This window comes from Pongo abelii, chromosome Y (genome assembly GCF_028885655.2).
Source record: "Pongo abelii isolate AG06213 chromosome Y, NHGRI_mPonAbe1-v2.0_pri, whole genome shotgun sequence".
NCBI lineage: Eukaryota > Metazoa > Chordata > Mammalia > Primates > Hominidae > Pongo > Pongo abelii.
In genome coordinates, this window is record NC_072009.2 from 48,727,521 (window position 1) to 48,753,280 (window position 25,760).

Sequence of the window (25,760 nt, forward strand, 5' to 3'; positions counted from 1 at the left end):
TGACATTTCATTGGTTATAATTTCAAGAACTGCTTGCAACCTTATGCAACCTATATGCGGTTGAGCATATAGATTGGGATGCGGTAACCCCATGACATGTCTTCCACCCAGGTAGCTGGCCCATAATATTCAATGATTCTTTCAGGAGTCCATACATTATCTTTCCAGTTTCCAATATCCACACCCGTTTTGATATTTGTGTCTATTTCTGTGATTATGTGTCTTCTAGCTCTTCTTTTATTTTCATCATGAACTGGATATGCTAAGAGTTCTCCTTGCTTTAGAGGAATTAGAAAGAAGGATGGCTTGATTGTTCCTAACACACAAGTCCCTGTCCATTTAGCTGGCAATTGCCGATATGCACATGATCCAAGATCCAATATAGTCCAGAGGGTGCCTTCAAAGCATTTGGAGCCTCTAGCTGATCCCAAGAGTGACTTAGAGAAGAGAATCAAGAGAAAGGGTTTGGATCTGGTAAGCAGGAGTCGTTCTGGGTGTTTATAGAGCTTTGTTGTTGCCCTAGGCAGGTTGTTTTTTCTACTGTCTCTGTGAAAGCCTTTCCCCATCATGTGATATGGTACTTTCCAATTATGGAGGTTTGTAACAACCAAACACTGGCTGAGGCTGTTGGTTTACTGGCAGGGTTAGGTGAAGTGAAGTTATCTTGTGCCATTAATTCCTTTTCCTCCCATGGCCACTGGTCCTCCATATTAGTTCCTTCACATACATAGCATGAGAAATTTCTAAGCTGCCAGCTATGTATTCAGCTAGTTGAGCAAACAAGTTTTTGGTTGTTGGGAGAAGCTCAGGCACTGACTGATCAAAAGGCTTACAGAATGACTCATGGACCCAGAATTGTGGAGTTGGATGTATTTGAGTCCTTCTAGCTTTTTTGACAGTTAGTAGTGGAACTCCAAGGCCTGCTCCTTTTCTATGAATTTGTAGTAGTGCTCTCTGTCCTTTAGACCAAAAAGGTAGCTCTGGCTTTAAGATAGTAAAATTTAAAGGATTGCATGTTCTTGTCTCACAATTTGGTTTGGTTGACATGTGAGTTAGCAGAGTAGTCCCTCCTGAATATAAGGGTTGGAGCTGTGTTACCATAGACCACTGAATGTTACAGTCTGGGCACCTGATTTGTGGTTCTCCATCCAGATGTTTAGGACTGCTGCTGTTTAACTTTTCTTGTGTCACACCACTGCAGACTGCTTCTGGTTTTTTAAGATGATGAACATACACAGCATGGCAGGCAACAAACTACAAGAAAATAGGCACTTTACAGGAGAGTCTTTTATAAGACCATAAAGGAGACCATTTATGGTTCAGTCTATAAGCTCTCCTTCTTTTTATCCCTCTGATTTAATATGTACCTTGAACCAGAATTCATAGGTTAAGCGCTTAGGGTCATAACATACATACATGCATATAGCTGATTATTTCCTTGGTCACAGACTGAATAGTTTGTCCAGTTGTATGTGCATGTTCCTAACTTTTTTCCCGTATGTTCATAGCAGGTATGTTACTGTAGAGTTTTAATTATGGTATTCCTCACCCAGGTAGTACATACACCATGTGGGCATCTTTCTAGAGATTTCTCCCCTCTTCATATAGGCAGAAATGGTAACATCAGTGTGTGTAATAGAAACATGCTTACACTACACATGGGCATGGCAAATCTTCCTCTGGGAATAGAGGTTTGCAGCACTTGCAGTCATAACATAACAACAGAACAATCAGTATTGACAGAATTATAACTAGGGTTATAAATTGTATCCACATTTACTTATCCAAAGATGGTCCTCTTGGCTTTGGCTGTGTGTAGACTAGTCATCTTGCGGGATATGACTAGAACAGATCTTGTGGGATCCTCAAGCTTTAGCCGTGCATAGACTGACCAGCCTCTGGTGTGGTCACAGCAGGGCAGTTGAACTTCTTATCAGTGGTTGGGATTCACTGTAGGACTATTCAGGTGGGGCGATAATGGGTCTTGGCTAATCCACTTGTTGTCATCAGGAGTCACTGCTGCCACTGGTTTCAGCCAGCTATGGTGAATTGAAGGTGTGACACCTGCAACTTTAACAGCAGTAGGAATTGACATGATTACAATATATGGAACCCATCCCATAGGGCCTCAGTGTTGTTGGATTCCACCTTTTAACCCAGACAGAGCCACCCGGCTTATGTGGATGCACTGGGTCTGATAGATTTATAGGGATACTTTCCCTTACCCAGCCTTACCCCTCCTGCATTGCCACTCCTAAAGCCTGCATCTGTCTTCTGAGGGTTAGCTCTCTTAACCCCTTTAAATCCCCTCTAATTTGATTAATGATTGGAGGTGGCCTTCCAAACAATATTTCATAGGGTGAATACCCTGTTTGTTTTGCAGGTGTACACCTGACCTGGAGGAGGACCATGAGCAAGACCTGATTCCATCTTAAGGGAGTTTCTTGGCAAAACTTTTTTAGTAGCTTTTTGAGTGTCCAGTTTAGCTGTTTCGCCTTCCCTGAAATCTGTGGTTGGTAGGCTATGGACAGTTTCCATTTGATCTTTAAAGGTTGATTAAGCTGTTGTGCTACTTCAGCCAAAAATGCAGGACCATTGTCTAATCCTAGGGTTAAAGGCAACCCAAACCTTGGTATGATGTCTTTTAGTAGCACCTTTGTCACCTCTCATGCCTTTTCAGTTCTGGTGGGGAAAGCCTCAACCCACCCCCAGAAGGTGGAAACAAACACTAGCATATACCAGTAACCTTCTGCTCGAGGTAACTTGGCAAAATCTACAAGCAGGTTCTCACAAGGCACAGCTCCCATTTCCTGAATTTCCGGGGGTTGAGTAGGTCCTTGTATTATTCTGGGCACAGGATAGACATTGTTCACAAACAGCATGGGTGATGGCAGAGAGCTGTGATACATAGAAGTGTTGACCTATCAAAGTATCTAGGGCTGTCCTTCCAATGTAGGTTCATTGATGGATCTGCTTCACAAACCTAGTGGCTATTGTCTCTGGGGCAGCCTGCCTCCCATCAGAGAACAGCCACTATCCACCTTCAACAAATTTCTCTGTTTCCTAACCAAATCAGCTTTTTCACTTGAAGAATAATTGGGTACTTCTGGCAAAGGGGGCTCTATAAACAGATGCATTGCTAGATTCCTTTCTTCAGGTAAAACCTTGCCCATTGCTGCCTGCCTAGCCTCTCCGTCTGCCTTTCTATTGTCCTGCACCTCATAGCTGTTCCCGATTTGTGTCCTTTGCAATGAATCACAGCCACCTTCTCTAGAGCTCATATGGTTTCTAATAATTGAAGTTTCCTCTTTATTTTTGATTTTTTTCCTTCAGTAGTCAAAAGCCTTCTCTCTTTGTATATTGCCCCATGGGCATACAGGGTTACAGAAGCATATTTTGAGTCACTACGTATGTTTAATTTTTTCCCCTTGGCTTATAATAGTGCTCTGGTTAAGGCTATTAATTCAGCCTTCTGAGTGGAAGTCCCAGAAGGTAACGCTTGAGCCTCAACCACCAAGTGTTGGGTCACTACTGCATACCTTGCATATCGCACCCGATCTGTTATGGAACTGCTACCATCAGTGAAGTATTCAACCTCTGGGCTCTCTGAGGGGATATCTCTGAAATCTTCCTGGCTCTAGAACACTTCATCCACCTTATTTATGCAACAGTGGGGAAGATTCTGCCAGCAGTGAGGCAACCACCGTCCTTCCGATCGGGTTCCTCCACAGGCAGCAGGGTACCTGGGTTCAAGGTATTTACAATCTCTAGCGTTATCTGGGGATTTTCATACAGAAGCCTTGATACTTTACCATTCTAGAGTTGGGCAGCCAATGACATCCTCTTGCTCCATTAAGGAGACTACAATGTGTGGCACCTGAAATATTAATTTCTGACCAAGCCTAGCTTGTTGGCATCTTCTATAAAAATTGCAGTAGCTGCCAACGTCCTGAGTCAGTGTGGCCAACCTAAGGCCACCAAGTCAAGTCTTTTGGATAAGTATGCTATGGGACAATGCCAAGATCCCAATAACTGAGTTAAAACTCTGACTGCCATTCCCTTTCATTCATCTACATACAAAAGAAGGGCTTTTTACATCTGGCAACACTAGTGCTGGGGCCTGGATGAGAGCTTCCTTTATATCCTTGAAGGCCTTTTCTTGTTCATTTTTCCATAGGAAGGGCTCTCTTTTTCTTTGGTAGCCTCAAGATCTGTAGCCAAGGCCTCCTCAAAAATCGTAGGAGAATTATTAAACCCTTGCAGCAGCCTTGTCCAGGTATATTGTGATTGCCCCCACTGGAAGGCAAATATAGGCTAAATTTGGGGAACAAGCCTCAACCAAAAGAAAGTATCCTTTAAGTCCAGATAAGTAAACCATGCAACCTCAGCAGAAATCTGTCCTAACATTGTGCATGGGTTGGGTACTTTGGCATGGATAGTGACAGTGGCCTTGTTTACATCCCAGAGGTCCTGCACTGGCCTGTGTTCACCATTTGGCTTGTGCACGGGAAGCAGAGGATTATTCCAGAAGGACTTGCATTTCACTATAATCCCATGATCATAGAGCTGATTTAGATGTTTTGTTATGCCTTCAATTGCCTCTCTGGGTAGGAGGTACTGACTGATTCGTACCAGGGCAGCATGAGCTTTAAGTCCTACTGCCACTGGGAATCTGATTGCAGCAAAGTTCAGGGGGGTTGTCCACAGCCCAGACATCTGGTATCTTGAAAAGCATTCCCTACGTATTTTGAAAAGCATTCCCTACGTATCTGGCTCCAGCAGCCTCCTGGTACACTGTTCATAGAGCCGCCATTACTCAGTTCCTAAGACAGTTGGGTCAATACCATTGCCTTTGGCTTCCCTGTATCAAGGGTCATATTTCCTTTAGGTGTAAAGAAAATTTGTGCCTGCAGTTTCTGGAGTAAGTCTTTCCCCAACAAGGGCACTGGACAATTTGGCATATATTGAAACTCATGCTGCACTTCTTGTCCCCCAATAACACATCTGGATTTTCAGATAGGTCTCTTTTATTTGGTCCCAGTATCCCCTATGATAGTAGCACAGTTCTTGTGGGGGGCACTAATTGGGTGAGTTACCACAGAGAAGTCAGCACAAGTATTGACCAAAAAATCCATTAAGTGGCCCCCTACTTCCATAGAGACCATAGGGTCCCTGGGACCTAAAATGATTGAACCCAGTCTGTCTCAATCCTCAAAAGGGCCCCGCTAAGCTGACCAGATCAGGATCTGCATTTGAAACATCATGACAAGCAACCAAATGCCACACTCGGGTGTTCGACTATTGACCATCATCTCCATCCTTTTTGTTTTCAGGGCACTCGTCTTTCCAATGGCCCATTTGCCTGCACCTTGCACACTGGTTCCTGTCCAACTGAGACTGGCTTTTCTCTTCCAGTCTTGTCTGCCCTCTTCTTCGGCCTCTGCCTTGGCCATGCCCTTTAGCAAATCCATGGTTACTTTCTGCTAGTGCAGCAGCTATAAATTGAGCCATCTCTTTGTTCCCATTTTTGATTTTTCTTTCTTTCTTTGCTTGGGCTGCCTGAGCCACTAATGCCTTGTAATATCCCTCTAGGCAGGGCTGTAGACACTTGGGGTGAGTTTCTGCCACATTGAGCCAATAGTCTATATAGGGAAACTGATCTGGGTATCTTGGTTGTTCTCAAACTTGTGACTAACTTAAGCAAAATACCATTTAATTCCCTGTCTATTTTACCTTCAGAGGGCCACGCCACATTGAAAGCAGGACAATCTATTCCACAGTATGGCCTTAATTTTTCAGCATAGAGTTTCATCCCATAATCACCTCTAAATCCTTTTTAAAAATTGTTTATCACACATTCCAAAGGAGTTGGTTTCTATGCTTTGCCTCCTATTTCCTCCCCCGTGGTGCACTTTCACTCTGACTTTCACTCTTGAATCCACAAGGCAGTGTCCTATTACAGGAGTTTTGGAAGCTGCTTAGCCAGGAATGTGCCTCAGAGCACACAGCCCACACTAAGTCATGTGTGCCTCCCCACATTACTCCTTGTGATGACCTCTCCCAAGACCATCTTTTTCACACACTTTCACATACCTCCCCTGCCCAAGGACTCCTCACTGGGGTAGGTTCACACATACCCTCACACCCCCAGTCTCTGTCTCCAGATCAGTGAACCACTCTCACTATGTTGCTGGGGACATGAGGTACATCCAAATTGGCAGGCCACTCCTGCCACCCCTGGCTGCTCTGGGTTGGATTAGAGGTTGGTCCCCAGGAGGTGATTATGCTCTCCTTCATTCTTATGGGATGGACTTTCTTGCCTTGGCACCTTGCTCCTTACCACGGTCTCCTGAAGTGCTGGTAACACCCTGCAGCCCTGTCCCTCGTTCCATTGCACCACCAGGCAGATGACCAAGATGCAGGGAGAGATGGTCTCAAGCCAGGATAAGCTCCCTTATGGTGCACCTTGGATTCTGGGTCTTCCCCTGCCCCTGGGCTCTAGTCCTGCGGGCAAAAGATACAGTAAATCTGTCATCTCCAATCACAGATGAGCCCCTGGAAATGTAGCGGGATTGAATAAGGAATCAGACAGATGGATGGCATTGAAGAGGATATTTATTTTTTGGTTGCACCACCCCAGTAGGACTAACATCTAAAGGAATGATCCCTGAACAAAGAGTTAAGTTACATTTTAAGCATTTTGTGGGGCAGGAGGAGATCTGTGCAAGGGAAAGCATATTACAGAAGCAAGCAAGAAAGAGTTATTTAGCTAATTGAGACATGAATTACATTTCTTACTTTTCAAGAAAAAACAAGTTTCACAACTTGAATTTATCTGTCTGGTGACTTTGTAGCTCCACAGCTAGAGAAACAGGGTTTTCACTATGCCTTGAAAAGGAGGAGAGATAAAGTTCACTACCCACAGAAAAACAGGCAGTTAATTTTTAAAGAACTACAGCTTTTTCTCTTTCTCTTTCTCAGGGGGAGTTGGGTTTTCTTACATATAACTGAGTTTCTGCTTAAACTTTTTTACTTTTTTAAAAACTCCTACTCCAGTCTCACTGATATTCCCATGTTGTTCTGTTATCTTTCATCTGTCATTTCTTAATAAAAATATTATAAAATATTTTCTTGTTTGGTCATACTTAAAATTACAGGTTAAAGTTTCTGTCTCAGAAGTCTAGGACACTTTCAGTTAGTGTTTTTACTTCACATTAGCCATACTTCTGTGGGATTTTTTGTGTTTTCATTTAGAACACTATATTTAAAATATTATAATATGCTAACTCTGATAGTAAGTTATTCTTCATTTCTCCAAGGTGATCTCTTCATTATTTAAGGTTTAACTTGAATTCTATCAGTGTTTTGATAGAATGTAATATAAAAATGATCAGTTTTTAAAACTGGGACTGTATTAACACTCTCCTTTGATATGTAGAGAGATAGTTTAAAATTCTGCATTAGCCTTCACTTTCTTCTTACATTTCTTAATTAATGCTTAGAGTTTTGCACATTTTTGAAAATATCTTCTGTTACAGTTATGTATTTTTTTAAATACTTCATTTTATTTAAATGCTGTTAAATGTCAAGATTTTTTTGAAATAAAGATCTCTTTATCTTTTGCTTTATTTTACAGGTTATCTGTTTTGTAAGTCAACTGTATCCTTTGCTCCAGGACTTAAATGTTTGTTACATGTTCTTAACCTTTTTAATCATGAATAAGTTCTGCATTAGACAAAATAGAGATAAGTGTGTTTCATCAATAATCTATGTAACACCTAAAGGTGGAACAAACACTAGAAATTAGCACACTAGTTATTCTTCATGCCTTCCTATATTAGAAATCCCGGCCTCACTTTGGGAATGTGGAATTTAACTTTTGAAACATCATCTGTGCCAGGATAGTTGAATGGGAAGACCAAAAAAAGTTTCCTAGCGATTTCAACTTGTCTTTCTTGATTAAGTGTTTTCTTGGTTGACATAAAAAATTATTGCTTTCCAGGGTCTAGACAATTTTTAATTCCTTGTTATTTATGAAGCACTAATTGTATTTTAACATGAGTTTATTTTTATTCAGAAGATTTATAACTTTATCTGTTAATAATGTTAAGTAAAATAAGTTAATCTACTATTTAGGATTCCTAAATGTTATGCAGTTATGTTATAGTGTGGGTTTTGCTTTATTTTCTTTAGTTTTTGCTTTGCTCTTGAATGAGGTTATCAATTCTGTATAGTATAGGCAGGATTCAATATTACCAAGTACGTTTTGATTGTACATAAAAAATTATAAAATAATTTTCTTACAAGGTGACTGTCAACATCTAAATGAAAGAATAAGATAATTAGACTGTAATTATTCAGGAGGATGAAAAAATATAAAGAATCCTGTCATAAGCTTGCTTACCTTGGTAGAAAACGTGGCAAGATCACCATGGCTGCAGCAGAGTGACAAAGGGGAACTGGGACTATGTGAGGAAAGGAAAAAGAGATCAAATTGTACCGTGTCTATGTAGAAAAGGAAGACATAAGAAACTCCATTTTGACCCGTACAAGGAAAAATTTTTCTGCTTTGAGATACTGTTAATCTGTAACTTTAGCCCAAACCCTGTGCTCACAGAAACATGTGCTGTATAGAACCAAAGTTGAATGGATTTAGGGCTGTGCCGGATGTGCCTTGTGAACAATATGTTTGCAGGCACTATGCCTGGTAAAAATCATTGCCATTCTCCAGGTATATTAACCAGGGACACAATGCACTGCAGAAAGCTGAAGGGACCTCTGCCAAGAAATCTGAGGTACTGTCCAAGGTTTCACCCTCAAGACAGCCTGATACATGGTCTCATGGGAAAGGAAAGACCGTACATCCCCCAGCCCAACACCCATGAAGGGTCTGTGCTGAGGAGGAGTAGTGAAAGAGGGAGGCCTCTTTGCAGTTGATATAAAAGGAAGATTTCTGTCTCTTGCTCAGCCCTGTGAATGGAATGTCTAGGTGTAAAGCAAACCATTCGTTCTCTTCTGAGATAGGAGAAAACTGCCCTGTGGCTGGAAGTGAGATATGATGGCAGCAATACTGCTCTGTTACTCTTTGCTACACTGAGGTGTTTGTGTAAAGTGAAACATAAATCTAGCCTATGTGCACATCCAGACACAGTACCTTTCCTTCAACTTATTCATGATACAGATTCCTTTGCTCACAGGTTTCCCTGCTGACCTCTCCACCATCTGCCTGTTGCCCTGCCCCACTCCCCTCACCAAGATACTAAAAATAGTGATCAATGAATACTGAGGGAACTCAGAGACCAGCACCATTGTGGGTCCTCGCATGTTGAGCACTGGTCTTCTGGGCCCACTGTTATTTCTCTATACTTTGTCTCTGTGTCTTATTTCTTTTCTCAGTCTCTCATCTCCACCTGATGAAGAATATCCACAGGTGTGGAGTGGTACCCCTTCATCTGGCACCAAACGTGGGTTCCTTTCTCTAAGGTGAAGATATGATAGATCGTGATCATTGGAGACAAGTTGATGAGAGATTCCTCTGTACATCCATGGTCAGCCTTGCGGTAAGCTCGTGTGCTCTGAGGAACCCAAGGTAACAATGAGACAAACTGAAAGTAAATATGCCTCTTATCTCAGCTTTACTAAATTTTTTTAAGAAGAGGGAAAGTTAGAGCCTTTACAGAAAATCTAATTATGCTATTTGAAACAATAGAACAATTCTACCCATGGTTTCCAAAACAAGGAGGTTTATATCTAAAAGATTGGGATAAAACTGGCAAAGAATTAAAACAAGCAAATAGGGAATGTAAAATCATCCCACTTACAGTATGGAATGATTGGGGCATTATTAATGCAGCTTGAGAACTGTTTCAAACAGGAGAAGATAGCATTTCAGTTTCTGAGGTCTCTGAAAGCTGTTTAATGGATTGTGAAGAAGAGGCAGGGACAGAATTCAAGAAAGGAATGGAAAGTTCACATTGTAAATATGTGTCAGAGTCTGTAATGGCTCAGTCAATACAAAATATTGACTACAATCAATTACAGGAGGTAGCAGATCCTGAATCATCAAAATTGGGGGGAAAGGTCCAGAGTTATTGGGGTCATCAGAGCCTAAGCCAGGATGGCCAACTTCTCCTCCCACTGTTCCAATACCTGTAACATTACATTCTCAAATGCATGTTAAACAAGTACAAGCCCTGAGAGAATATCAAATAGAAAAGGATGGAGTCTCTATCTTGGCAATGCCAATCCAGATACAATATCCACAATATCAGCCAGTAGAAAAAAACAAACAAACAAACCGGTGGTAGCTTATCAAGAGTGGCCTCCAGCTGACCCTCAGTATCAGCTGCCTCCAGAGGTTGGCCACAGTGCTCAAGTGGTGTGTCCCATGCCCAATAGCATGGCATCATACCAGAAACCCACAGCGATGGTGTGTAATCCGTCAGCACCACAGGGCATGGCGCTGTATCCTCAACCACCCACTATGAGACTTAATCCAGGAGCACCACTTAGGGGACAAAGTAGCACACAGCACGTGGTCACTGATGAAGCTATAAAACAGGGAGATCTTGAAGCATGGCAGTTCTGGGTAATTTTACAACCAGTACCGGCTGGGGAAGGGGCTTCAGCAGGAGCACCTGTGGTGGCTATTGCTAGATATGAAACTTTCATCACAAAAATGTTAAAGGACATGAAGGAAGGAGTTAAACTATATGGAACAAACTTCCCTTACATGAGAAACAAAATGGGGATATCAGAAGAGAAGTTGCCATCCACCAAGAAAGCGAAGCTGCCGACTTGGGCACAGTTAAAGAAGCTGACACAGTTAGCTGACAAAAGCCTAGATAACACAAAGGTGACACGAACTACAGAGAATATGCTGCTTGCAGCTTTGACGATTGTATCAACACTGGTAAGTCTCCCTATGTCTGCAGGAGCAGGTGCAATTAATTATACTTACTGGGACTATGTGCCTTTCCCACCCTTAATTCGGGTAGTTCCATGGGTGGATAATCCTATTGAAGTATATGTTAATAATAGTGCATGGAAAACAGATGATCATTGCCCTGCCCAACCAGAGGAAGAAGGAATGATGATGAATATTTCTGTTGGGTATCGTTATCCTCCTATTTGCCTAGGGAGTGCACCAGGATGCTTAATGCCTGCAACCCAAAATTGGTTGGTAGAAGTACCTACTGTCAGTGCCACCAGTAGATTTACTTATCACATGGTAAGTGGAATGTCACTCAGGCCACAGGTAAATTATTTGCAGGACCCTTCTTATCAAAGGTCATTAAAAGCTAGGCCTAAGGGTAAGACTTGCCCCAAGGAAATTCCCAAAGGATCAGAAGGCAAGGAAGTTTTAGTTTGGGTAGAATGTGTGGCTGTTAGTGTGGTAATACTACAAAACAATGAATTCGGAACTATTATAGATTGGGCACCTTGAGGTCAATTCTACCACAATTGCACAGGGCAAACTCAATCGTGTCCCAGTGCACAAGTGAGTCCGGCTTTCAACAGTGACTTAACAGAAGGTTTAGATAAAAATAAGAACAAAAGGTTAGAGTCTCTCTACCCTTGGGAATGGGGTGAAAAGGGAATCTCATCACCTCATTCAAAATTAGTTAGTCCTGTTATTGGTCCTGAACACTCAGAACTTACTGTGGCCTCTCACTGCTTTAGAATTTGGTCTGGAAATCAAACTATAACAGCAAGTGACTGTAGGCCATCTTATACTATCGACCTAAATTCCAGTCTAACAATTCCTTTGGAAAGTCATGTAAAGTCCCCTTATATGCTAGTTGTAGGAAAAATAGTTATTAATCCAGATTCCCAAACTATAACCTGAGATAATTGTAGACTGTGTATTTCCGTTGATTTAAGTTTTAATTGGCAACATCATATTCTACTAGTGAGAGCAAGAGAGGGTGTGTGGAACCCTGTGTCCATGGACTGATCATGGGATGTATAAAAGGAGTCCTAAGCAAATCCAAAAGATTCATTTTCACTTCAAATTTTTGAGGCATCAAAAGCTGATTTAAATGTGGTGCCAGGAACTGAGGCAATCATGGAAACTACTGATGGCCTCACAAATCTTAATCCAGTCACTTGGGTTAAAACCATCAGAAGTTCCACTATTGTAAATCTTGTATTAATCCCTGTGTGCCAGTTCTGTCTGTTGTTAGTCTGAAGGTGTACCCAGCAGCTCCAAAGAGACAGTGACCATCAAGAGTGGGCCAGGAAGATGATGGCAGTTTTGTCAAAAAGAAAAGATGAAATGTGGGGAAAAGTAAGAGAGGTCAGATGTCACAATGTCTGTGTAGAGAAGGAAGTCATAAGAAACACTATTTTGATCTGTACTAAGAAAAACTGTTCTGCTTTGAGATGCTATTAATCTGTAACTTTAGCCCCAACCCTGTGCTCACAGAAACATGTGCTGTATTGAACCAAGGTTTAATGGATTTAGGACTGTGCAGGATGTGCCTTGTGAACAATATGTTTGCAGGCAGTATGCCTGGTAAAAGTCATTGTCATTCTCCATTGTCTATTAACCAGGAACACAATGCACTGCGGAAAGCTGAAGGGACATCTATCAAGAAAGCCTGGGTATTGCTCCAAGGTTTCCCCCCTGAGACAGCCAGAGATATGGCCTTGGGGGAAAGGAAAGACCTTACATCCCACAGCCCAACACCTTTGAAGGGTCTGTGCTGAGGAGAAGTTGTGAAAGAGGGAGGCCTCTTTGCGGTTGAGATAAGAAGAAGGCTTCTTTCTCCTGCTCATCCCTGAGAATGGAATGTCTAGATGTAAAGCCAACCATTTGTTCTATTCTGAGATAAGAGAAAACCACCCTGTGGCTGATGGCAGTATATGCTAGTAGCAATACTGCTCTATTACTCTTTGCTAAACTGAGATGTTTGTGTAAAGTGAAGCATAAATCTAGCCTGTGGGCACATCCAGACACAGTACCTTTCCTTCAACTTGTTCATGATACAGATTCCCTTGCTCACATGTTTCCCTGCTGACTTTCTCCCCACCATCTGCCTGTTGCCCTGCTGCACTCCCCTTGCCAAGATAGTAAAAATAGTGGTTAATAAATATTGAGGGAACTCAGAGACCATCGCCGGTGCAGGTCCTCACATGTTGAGCTCCAGTCTCCTGGGCCCACTGTTCTTTCTCTATAATTTGTCTCTGTGTCTTATTTCTTTTCTGAGTCTCTCATCTCCACCTGATGAGAAATACCCACAGGTGTGGAGGGGGAGGCCCCCTTTCAGGACTATATCTCTTAATGAGAATAGTGTGATCTGCCAATTAGAAAATAAATATTCCTTCTTGGTAGAATGGGAAAGGATATAAATCAATCTATTAGTCATTGAAAGCTTGTTTTGCTTTTATAAATGTGCACATTGATTAACTTTCCTAACGTGTAAGTTACTGGGAAGGGAGAGTATTTTATTACTGTAACTTCATCAACTATGTGAACTATTTTTTGGTTTACATTCTCCAAATCACAAAGTGGCCTCTCATCAGAAATTATTTTCCCTTCACTTTCTTAATTTCTGGCAGTATACCAAAAGCCTTTTCCAAAATTTATTTAAGAACTATGAATCACATATCTTAGTTTATTTTTATTTTGGGGTGTATTTTTATTTTATTATTATTTTTTAATTTTGCTACAAGTTCTGGGATACATGTGCTGAGCCTGCAGGTTTGTTACGTAGGTACACATGTGCTATGGTGGTTTGTTTCACCTACGAACCTGTCATGTAGGTTTAAACCCTTCATGCATTAGGTATTTGTTCTAATGCTCTTGCTTCCCCTTCCCTTTCACCCCATCCCCTGACAATCCCCAGTGTGTGTTGTTCCCCACCCTGTGTTCATGAGTTCTCATCTTTCATATTCCACTTATGAGCAAGAACATGCGGTGTCTGTTTTTCTCTCCCTGTGTTAGTGCTGAGGATGATGGTTTCCAGCTTCTCTTATTCAAGATCTGTTTTGCTTTTCCATTTTTTCTTATTCAATTTTAGTATGTGTATACTCCAAGAAACATATTCTTTCTTCTGAGTTATCTAATTGGTGTTTTGTGTGCAATTGCTTGTACATGAAAACAATTGTGGTAATTGCAACAGTTGTCAATTTTCGTCACTATGACTATGGGCATTCCAGCGGTATCCATGGTTAATTTTTTATTTTACATTTATTGTTTGAGTATTCTTGCATATTAGTTACCCTTCCTAAACATGTGTCAATTTTGCCTTTCTTTCAGTAAACCTATTCTTAATTTTCTTGATATTTTGTACTGTAGAACAAAATTATTTTATTGTTCTTCTAATCTATTTCTTCTGCTAACTTTGGAGATAATGTTAGGTTGTTTATTTGACATAGTCCTTTTTGTTGATATAGGTGTTTATTAAAAATATTTCCATATCACTGTTTTATTGACTCATTGATTGTTTAATTTGTTTAGTTTCTATGTAGTTGTGATTATGTTGAGGAAACATTTATTATGATATCTATTTTATGATGTTCTTAGAATTGGCTTCTGGTGTTGTAATATAATTTATTTTAAGGACTATGCCACATGCAGTTGAGAAAATATGGGGCTTCTACAACTGATTGATGCAATATTCTGTAAATGACTGCTAGGTTTGTTTAGGCTGAAGAGTAGTTTTAGTTGGATGAGTTCCCTGGTTAATTTGTGCTTTACTGATGATGGGGTGTTGAATTCTTCTACTAATATTGAATTGTGGTCTATTTCTACCTTGAGATCTAACAATGTTCACTCTCTTTATTTACAAGTTTCAATATACGTTGCATATATATGTATAATAGTCATATTATCTTTATATGTTGACTCTTTTTTTCATTATGTGATGTCCTTTTTTGTCTCCTGTTGCCATTTTTCACCTGAACTCTATTTTGTCTGCTCTAAATACAGCTACACCTGCTTTTTTGGTCTATGTTTGCACAAATGGCTTTGTCTGCTGCTTTATTTTCAGGCTTTCTTGTTTTTATAGGTGAAGTAAATATCTCGAGGCAATATAAGTTGAGTTGAATACAGTCTTTTAATATAAACGTTAACTCAATACACTTAATGCTTATTAAGTTCAGGGGTAAGTGTGTGAGATGTGCATGTTTGTTACATAGGTCATGGTGTGTCGTGGTGGTTTGTCATTACAGACTACTTCATCACACAGTTTGTAAGCCAAGTAATGATTAGTTGCTGTTCCTGTTTTTCCCTTTCCTTCCATCCTCCACCCTCTGCCAGACCCCAGTGTGCATTCTTCCATTTCATGTGTCCAGGTCTTCTTATTATTTTGCTTCCAGTTATAAGTGAGAACATTATGTATTCACTTTTCTTTTCTTCTGTTAGTTTGTCCAGTAGAATGACATTTTGCTCCAAAAATGTTCCCAAAAAGGACAAAATCTGCTTCTTTTTTATGGCTGCAGAGTGTTCCAAGGCATATACGTACAACATTTCCTTTATCCAAGCTATCATGCCCATCTAAATGGCCATTTAGATTGATTCTATGTCTTTGTCCTTCTGAATAGTGCTGTACTGAACATATACATGCAAATGCCTTCATAGTAGAACATGTGTTATTTTTTTCAAGACATATTCAGTAATCGAACTGCTGAGTTGAATGGTATAGGTCTCTGTGGGCTCTCTTTCACAAAGATTGTAGAAGTTTACACTCCCACCAACAGTGTAAAATCATTTCTTTTTTCCCTGCAAACTCACCAGCATCTGTCTTTTTTTTTTTTTTTTTACTTCTAATAATAGCCATTTGGACCGGTGTGAAATGGTACCTCACTGTGGTTTTCATTGACATTTCTTTGATGATCTGTGATGTTAAACTTTGTTTTCAGGTTTGTGGGCTACATGTATGACTTCTTTTGAGAAGTGTATGTTTATGTCCTTTGCCCAGCTATTAATAAGGTTGTTCATTCATTTGTTAGTTTTTGTATACTTTTCTAAGTTCTTTATAGATGCTGAATATTAGAAGTTGGCCAGATGCATAGTTTGCAAATTGGTCTCCCATTCTGTAGATTGTTTAACTCTGTCAATAGTTTTAAGCAAAGGAATAAAAAGAAATTGCATTCCTAGTCTCTGACAAAACAGACTTAAAATATTTTTACTTACTCAGACTCCTTAGGCCTTGTCACTGTGTAATTTTACCATCAGCTTCCACTGAAGGTAATTATTGCTTGATGAAGACTTAATAGTGCCACTTTGTAAAGTGTGCCTTGCTGTGCCCTCTGATTATTTTTTCTTTTCCTTCTCTCTTATTTGACTTTGCATGTGTGTGTTTGATGTTTTCCCGTAGTGGTATTTCCTAAACCATTTATATTTTCTGTGTAGTTGAAGTTCATGTAAAAATGTTTGAGGCACTATGTGGTGGTTGTAAGTTGATAATAACATCACTGAAATTGATTGCATATATATATGCATGTATATATATTATATATACAATATTTATATATAATATTTGTGTCTGGCTACATATAATTATTATGTATAGTATGTATCTGTGCATATATATAATATATACCTGCATACTATATATATATTTTATATAGTATATATGTGTATATATAACATATTATATAAAATATATGTGTATGAATAATATATTTTATATAATATATAATACATAAATAAAATAAATATGTAGTATGAATGTGTATATATGTTATATATAGTATATATTTGTTAATATAATATATAACATATCATATATAATATTGCATATAATATATACTGCATAACATATAACATTTATAATATATAACATATACAAAATATATAATGGATTAAATATAACATACATAATATATAATACATAATACATTTAAACAAAGAAAAATGTATGTGTATATACCTATATATTATATAGCATATATAATATATATTTCATATTATATATTAGATATATATATGCATACATTAGATATATATACACACAGTTATACAGATATTTATTTAATTTTAAAATATATAATTTTGTAATATGTGTTCCTTGTCAAATTAAGGCAGCCATTATCATTTGCAATCATTTTATCTCTTCACCTTCACATTAAAGATACACGTTATTAACACACCTCCATTACAGTATCAAAATGTTCTTCATTTTACTGAGTGCTTTTATCAGTGAGCTTTATCCTTTCTTATGTTTTCATGTGCTCATTTGTGTTTTTCTCTTCCAGCATGAAGTCCTCCCTTATCATGGCTTATAAGATAGGTCTTATGACAATAAAATTCCTCCGATTTTGCTTATTTGGAGAACTTCATCTTTCCTTTATTTTGGAGAAAAGCTTTCCTGGGTGCATTACTCTTAGTAGGCAAGATTTCTTTCTTCCTATTATTATTAATATTTAAATGTTATCTCACTCACATCTTAACTGCAGTGTCTCTACTGACAAATCTGCTAGCTGTTGAGTACTCTCTTGTAGGTGATTTTATTTTTGTTGTTTTTTTTTCAGGGGGTGTGTGTGTGTATGTGTGTGTTTCTGGTTTCAGGACTAGCTCTTGAGTTTTTTGTCCTTTAAAAGCTTTTGAAAGCTTCACTACAAAATATTTTAGTGTCGTTTTGTACAAATCAATCTGACTGGAAAAGGCTGACCTTTGTATGTCTAAATATTTACATTTTTATGCCAATTTAGAAAGCTCTCTCTTATTATTTAAAAAATGTTATTTCTACCTTTATATTTTTTCTTATTTGATTATTTTTGTGATGAGTAATATAACTGTCTTTATGCTGTTTCATAAATCCTGCAAGCTCTGTTTTCTTATTTATTACTCTTTTCTTCTGAGAATCTATATTTTGAAATAACTTGTCTTTTAGTTCCCAGTGTGTTTTTTTTTGTGCTGGATCAAATTTGGCATTGATGTTCTTTTTTACTTTAATATTCGTAAAACACATTTTAGTTTCTGGGTTTTTTGTTTTTTCATCATTATTATGCCAGGGTAGGTCTGGCATCTTTCAGTAGAGGTACCAGTCTGGAGGCCTGGTCCCTAAGAGCCTTCTCAGTGCTCTGTGGTATGCCGATGTTGGGGTTGAAGGAAAGTTGGTTATCATTTTCCTGTCCTCCAATCAGCCATTTTCTCTCTCTGCACTTTGCTAACAGGTTATTGGAAGGATGACATGACTAGTATAAAACTCCCATTGCTATTCTTTTTAATAATGTCTTTCCTTATTGTGTTACCATCCAGTACTGCTATCAGCCACCTGGTTTCAGTCTTATGTATGAGCACATAATTTCAAGTGTGGATATTTGTTCATATTGATTCTTCTGTAAGTGGGAGCCGATTGATGAAGTTTTCCATTTCCCATTCCTTCTCCTTGCTTCTCCTCAACCTGTTACTGCATGTTGAAATTATACATGGTTTTATCATTTTATAAATCTCAATACCGTTCTTTTGTTATGATGGATGTAAATTTCCTAGTTATGTAATTATCTGTGCTCCTCAATCTTTTGTTATGAATATAGTTTTCTGACAGAATACAGGCTGACAGCCATTATTATAAGACAAAGTTATGAAATTCCAAGCTGTGTAAATATTGCACAATGTCTCCTTTGAATGTGAGATGGAGATTTGGTTACTGCATTAATCTTATATGTATTATTATTGTAATAATGTTATGACCTTTTAGGTTTATAAATTCTTCTCTGTTTCTTACATATGTATATAAAACTTCAAGTTGTATAAACCTTAAAGGCTAACTTGTGTGAACATATTTGTGTGGAGTGCATATGTTGTGCAGTTTTCCTGAAGACTAATGCATATTCTTATTGTCAGCCCACCTATATTGTACATGTATAGAAATTAGTTGGCAGTATACTACCTACATATTTTTTATACCTTAAAACTTGCAGGTATAAACTTTACCTTACCCTTTTTTTGTGAGATGCAAGCATCTAGGATTTATAAAATATATTCTCTTCCACTGTAAGAAAATTTATGTAATCAACCTTGTTCTCATTCTCACCTAGAATTTAATGGAAATGGAGACTTACAAACCTTATTATTCCCCATATCATTACATTGTGTTTGCTGCCAATGTGAGTGCATATATTATTGAATATAGATACGAGCTGACAATACACATTATTTTTTTTTTGTTCTTGAGTTTAAAATGCAAACTCTCAGCTGCACGATCTGTGCTGATTTTCATTTCTGGGTATGAATGCATTGTGGCCTGGTGTGAAAACTCCCAAATTCTCCCCTCTTTGCCCATGGATATATTTATTCAGCTACGGTAACACTGTTTAGAAGTTTAGCTTATAAAGTAATCCTTTTGAGTAAATAAGTTTATATATCTTGATGGGTTTCTTGACTGTATTAATATGGGATATCATTTAATCATGGAAAAAATAAGTTTCTGAGCTGCACCAATTTTTATTTTTTCTTGTTCGAATTTATATATATTTAATCATGTATATATACACACACATTTGAACATATATAGTTAGAAAAGTAACACCACACACACACGCACACACACACACACAAATACAACCTCCTTTCCTTGACCATAGAAACAATGTGCTCACTATGTCAAACCAGTCTCTTTCTTGGGTATGGGTGTGCATTTCACATAAAAATTTTCCAGCCAATTTCAATTTACATCTGAATGGGGCAGGTCTGCACTCATCTTTTTTGTTTCTTCTTTAAATTTTTATTTTATTTTGAATACCAGTATCACATGTCCTTGTTTGTTACATGGAAATATTGCACGATAGTGGGTTATGCAGTGTGAATTTCCTCACCCAGCAAATGAGCATGGTGTCAAATAGGTAGTTTCTTAATCCACTTCATTTTTTAAATCTGTATATTTCCACAGTGTCTGCTCCTTCCATATTTATGTGCATGTGTTTTCAATTCTCATCTTCTGCTTATAAGTGAGAACATATGGTATTTTTTTTTTCTGTTCCTGCAGTAAATAAGGCCTCTGTCTGCATCCATGTTGTTGTAAATGTCATCATTTCATTCTGCTTTTTTGCTGCACAGTATTCCTTCGTGCATAGGTACATTTTTTTTAACCCCATCTACCACTGATGAACTGAATACTAGTTTTCTTTATCCACTCCACTTAGGTTGACTCCATGGTTTTGAAAATTAGTGTAGTGCTGCATTAAAGATTTGAAAGCTTGTGTCTTTTTGTTGGGATGACATATTTTTCATTTCTGGACACATACCAATGATCAAATTTCTGTGTGGAATGTTAGCTTCATTTTCAGTTATTTGAGAAATCTTCAGTTTGCTTTTTTAAGTGGCTGAACTCTTCAGCATTCTCATCAGCAATGGAGAAGCATTTCTATTATCTGCAGCTACATTAGCTCCTGTTTTTTTAAATTTTTTTTAACTCTTAAATAACAGCCATTCTGACTGGTGTGAGCTGGTATCTTATTGTGGTTCTGATTGGCATTCATAAAAAATTAATGATGATGAATATTTTATGATATATTTATTGGCCACTTATATGTCTATGTCTTGTTTACAGAAAGGTCTGTTCATGTCTTTGAGTACTTTTTTTTTTTTTTTTTTTTTTTTTTTTGAGACGGAGCCTCGCTCCTTCACCCAGGCCTGAGTGCAGCGGCGCCATCTCGGCTCACTGCAAGCTCCGCCTCCTGGGTTCATGCCATTCTCCTGCCTCAGCCCCCCGAGTAGCTGGGACTACAGGCGCCCGCCACCGCGCCCTGCTAATTTTTTGTATTTTTAGTAGAGACGGGGTTTCACCGTGTTAATCAGGATGGTCTCAATCTCCTGACCTCGTGATCCGCCTGCCTCAGGCTCCCAAAGTGCTGGGATTGCAGGCGCCAGCCACCGCGCCTGACCGTCTGAGTACTTTTAATAGTTACTTGTTTTTGCTTGTTGATGTGTTAGTTTCCTGTAGATGCTGAATTTTAGACTTCTTTGGTGCAGCTAGGAAATACCTTCTCTTGTTCTTATGTTTTCTATTGACTCTGCACTAATCTTGATGACAATTGGCTCAATTTTAGAATACCTTGGTGAAAAATAGAGCGTTCTATGCTCATTTTACAAAGATAATGGAGTCTCTTCTATAACACTGCTGACCTCTCTAAATGGATAAAACTTATATTTATATCAATACAGGCCTTCCTCTTCTTTATTGAACATACGTGTATTCTTCCTCACTATATAAATTCTGTGCTATACGTGCATGGGTATTATCATAAGCCTTCAGGTTGCATAAATCCTGGTTGTTTGGTTTTATTATGAGTATGATTTTGGTTATTCTTCTTTAACAGGGATTGATTACAATTATTCTTCTTTAACAGGGATGCATAGTGTCAGGTAAATCAAACGTAGCTTTGCTCTAATTTTGATATAAATTGGATACAGTTAGGCAGAATATTTCCAATGTCTGCAAGAACACTCTCATGCCTTGTTTATTTTGCATATAAAGTAACCCATGTGTTACAGAAACATTGGCCACTTGTTTGATTATAAAACTATATCCCTCTTAAATGAATGTTGAAAACTGCTTTACAGGAACACACTCTTTTTATCTTTATACCTCCTGCCTTTGACCATCACTGAAAATCAACTCAAGCTTCATGGCTATATACAAAGAGAACTTTTTCTTTTCCTGACCTAGATCTAGAACTTTCTGATAAGTTCTGGGTTTACTACTACATGCTCACTAATGTGAGCTTCTTGGTTGTGAAAGAACAAATACACACACACACACTTGAATTTTTAAAATACTTGTATATAAATAAGAAAGCATAGGAGCTATCTTCTGAATTATAGTTTTTTGAACTGAGATGCTAAATTTAAATTTGTGTGAACACTGGCCTTTTTTTTTCTCTCACATACATGAAAGCCTTTGAGACATTTATCCATCTCCAATATATATATTTTTTGAGGAAGTGTCCCATTTTGTCACCTATGTCAATACACAAGTCAAAGTAGGTCAGTGTTCCTATGTTATATTTATGTATACAGATACATGTGTGTACTTACGTATGTATGCAATGTAAAAAAGAATACTTACAGCTAACTTTACACACTGTATTCAATGTGGACAAGCTAGGCTTCAAAAATCACATGGGTAAATGCGATATTCTTGGAAGGAAAAGTATGCTGTTTGTACCTACCAGTCATTTTCATTACAAGTAAGAACATTTTACTAAGGACAGGACTTAAAATAACCAAAGAATTCATATTTAGGAATGAGAATGAAGGGTGCCAGAAAACACAAATGGTACTCACTATGGAAAAAGTATAATCAGCTGCACTGAAAGACTGCAAACACAAAGAACTACAAAAATACATCAAAATATCAAAAAGGCAAGCTCATTTATCTTGCTCTTTTGAGACAGGGCAAGTTCATTTATATTCAAGACAGTAGTAGGACACAGGTTTTATGCAGCAAGGATCTTACACCCATGGCAACTGAAAAATTCACAGAAGAGCATACAGGTCTACAGCCAGAGCTTATATCATGTAACAACACTTTTTCAAACAGAGAGTTATACATTTACTACAGAAATAAGAGGTCAAAATTTAGTTTTTGTTACATAATCACTGACTACTTGACACAGATATGAGCATGCCCAGTGCCTTTATAAACTCTGGCTTCCACTTGTCATTATGGTAGGTAGATTCTAACTTTCATAAACTCAGACCTTCTTTGTATATGAGCGACATGGTTCAAACAACCCAAACACTCTTAACTTTCTAAAAAGCAGAAACAAAAAACGGGATCTCCAGGTTTATACTTGAGGGTATTTAGCTTTAACAATAAAAGTCAATTCAGGTAATATGTAGGCAGAAGGTCTTATGTATATCCCTTTGCTCTTGGTATGAATAGTAATTTGCTGACCTCATAACTGGAAAAAGAATGCTTTATTCAATAGCTAGTGAGATCCTTGATTATATAATCTTAGCTATATTTCTGGCATTTTTCATAACTTTCTCATGCTAAATATCTGGCTTTTAAAATTTCAAACTTCATTAACTTGGATAGGGATAAGAGCTTCCTGGCTGTACATGAGCTTGACGGCTTTCTTGGGGTGGATTTGGGATCATGGGCTGCATGTGGGCTTCCTGTCTTTGCCAATCTTCACCCTTCCCTTTGATTTAAAAGATAAACTTCAGAGCTGTACAAATAATAAACTGCTATTTTCTTGCATATTGAATTTTACTCTCTGATTGAGAAACCCTGAACCCTCTATTTTCTAGATATAAATATAACAACCCAGATTTATAAATTATGGAGTAGCTTTTTGGATAAGAGCATGCTAATGCTTTTGTGTCTTTCCTATGGACATAAGTTAACCATTTAAATAAATTCTGGCCTCCTCCTTCCTGATAAAGCAGTATAATTATCTATAAATATACAGAAAATGTGCTTCTGGAATATGGATGAAGCTTCCAATCTGTGTAAAACATGCGCTTTCTCCATCTATTGGGATCTAGAGTTTACACTCAGATAAGCTTTGACAGTCTTTTGTTTTTTTTTCTTTTGAGTTGGAGTCTTTCTCTGTCAACTTGCTGGAGTGCAGTAGTGCAATCTGTACTCACTGTGACCTCTGCCTCCTGGGTTCAAGCAATTTTCCTGCCTCAGCCTTCAGAGTAGCTGAGATTACAGGCACCCACCACCATGCCCAGGTAACTTTTGTGTTTGTGTGTATTTTTAGTAGAGGTGGGGTTTCTCACCATATTGATCAGGCTGGTCTTGAACTCCTGACCTCAAGTGATCCACCCACCTCTGCTTCCCAAATTTTTGGGCTTACAAACATGAACCACTTTACCCAGCCTGTGACAGCCTTTTTTAAAATGCGGTGGTGTGTTTCATCCAAACCAGTCTTTTCTTTTTGGCCTTTATATAGCTATAACATTTCCAGCTCTCTAAACTAACCTCCTCTACATTGGTCATGAGCATGCCATTTAAAGTATAAATATTGCTATATCAGAAACATGCAAACTGTGATCTCTTAACCATCTTTAACCAACTATAGTGGGGCTTACTATGAGCAGAGAGTGACTTATCATAGAGTAAAAGTTCAGAGCAAGAGCTTTGGGGTCAGACTTGGGCTTGAGTGCCAGCTTCACAGTCAACTGTGACCCGAGAAAGGAGAAGAGTGAGCCCTTCCCAGCTGTTTTAGATAATATTGCTAGTATGGTAGCCTGCACATGGATGAATGCTCAGCCTTGTAAACAAAAGTCTTATTATTAAGTATTCCCTGGCGCTATACATTTTACTTCAGCTAAATGCTGATATTCACAGAATCATGTAGAAGAATAGGTATGTATAAAGAAATGCAATGGTGCATTTATATTTTACAGAGTTCTTGAAGCTCTTGAGATTAATGATGGCAGGCAATTCATCACTTTTTAAAGCAATTCTTGGAGATGGTGGAGTTGGGAGGAGTTCACTTATAAACAGATATGTAACTAACAAGTTTGATATCCAGCTCTTTATGACAATAGGTATGAAATTTTTAAATAAGATTTGGAAGTGGATAAACATTTTGGTGCAATGCAGATTTGGGGCATGGCAGGTCAGGACTGATTCTAAAGCCTGAGGACTTCATTTTACAGAGATTCTGTCTGCTGTCTGCTTACTTTTATTGTGGACAGTTCACAAAGATTTCAGAACCTTAGTAACTGAAAGAAAGAATTCATATATTATGCAAATGTGGAAGAAATGAGAGCTTTCCTTTTGTGATTCTTAGTAACAAGACTGACATAAGCAAACAGCAGGTGTCTGCAGGAGAATCTCAAGCTTGTGCATGGATGACAGCAACTATTCTTACTTTGAAACAAGTGCAAAAGATGCCACAAGTGTGGCAGCAGCCTTTGAGGAATCGGTTTGAAGAGTTCCTGTGGATGATGTTACATCTGATCAGTTGACACACACAGACACAGTCAATCTTCATTGAAAGCCCAGTACTAACTTATCTTGCTGTGGATTGTTAGAGGTTGTTGATGTGTTCTAATCAACTCACAGATATACACAAAATCACCATGGGGATAAAAAAAATAATTAGGGTTTGCAGCAGTGTATCATCTACTAATAAAATAAAGCACAAAATTGTTGTGCTTTATTAGTTGGTGGGCTTCCATGACAGCCAGTCATGGAAGAACATATTTTCTCAGTAATGGCTGTGTACATTTATAAATTGTAATGTTTCTCTAAAAACATTTCTTTGACTTGCATATGTAGGTTAGAGAGCTAAGAAATGAGATAACCAAGACTAATTATAATTAAAATAAGAAACTTGACTACTCTAGAAGTTATACCTGAATTTCTCCTGGGGAATTGGAAAACTACTTTTTATATGTACAAGTTTTTATGCAATTAGCATTGCATTCTTGGTTCGAGGAAATAATTTCCTAAAGCAAAAGTATTAGATATTGAAGACTAAAATCTAATGTATTTGCAATACATTGTTACTTCATTTACTTCTTCATTCTCTTCAAAATGACTTAGCCTTCCATATTTTTATTCTACATTTCATTAGAATTACTCTCACTAGTAATTACTCATCACTTATGTACCACGAATGCACCTCTATCCCCATAGATCATGTTCCACAGCCCCAGGAGAAGGGTGGGCGCCCAGTGTACAAGAGTTGCCTCATACAGTCTGTCATACATCCAGTTACATACTGGCTGTCCATGAATGGAAATCATTTCCATAGACCAAGTTCAGTTTTAAGAAACATGCTAACTACTGAACTTGGAGAACAGACAAATGTGCATTTGATAACTGATTTAATAATTA

General features: G+C 38.2%; 1 protein-coding gene and 1 pseudogene across 1 annotated transcript; both read left to right on the top strand.

The window, feature by feature from the left end:
• The first annotated feature begins 10,399 nt into the window (after positions 1 to 10,399).
• LOC134760954 (endogenous retrovirus group K member 19 Env polyprotein-like) lies at positions 10,400 to 11,446 on the top strand. The gene has a single exon (XM_063721477.1). It carries the CDS (start codon positions 10,400 to 10,402, stop codon positions 11,444 to 11,446), a length of 1,047 nt encoding a protein of 348 aa, XP_063577547.1.
• Positions 11,447 to 24,345: 12,899 nt separating this feature from the next.
• On the top strand, positions 24,346 to 24,915 carry LOC129053486 (ras-related protein Rab-9A-like; annotated as a pseudogene).
• The last annotated feature ends 845 nt before the right edge of the window (positions 24,916 to 25,760 follow it).

Excerpts from the sequence above, each read along its gene's own strand:
- LOC134760954 (XM_063721477.1), top strand. The coding sequence starts at position 10,400 with ATGGCATCATACCAGAAACCCACAGCGATGGTGTGTAATCCGTCAGCA.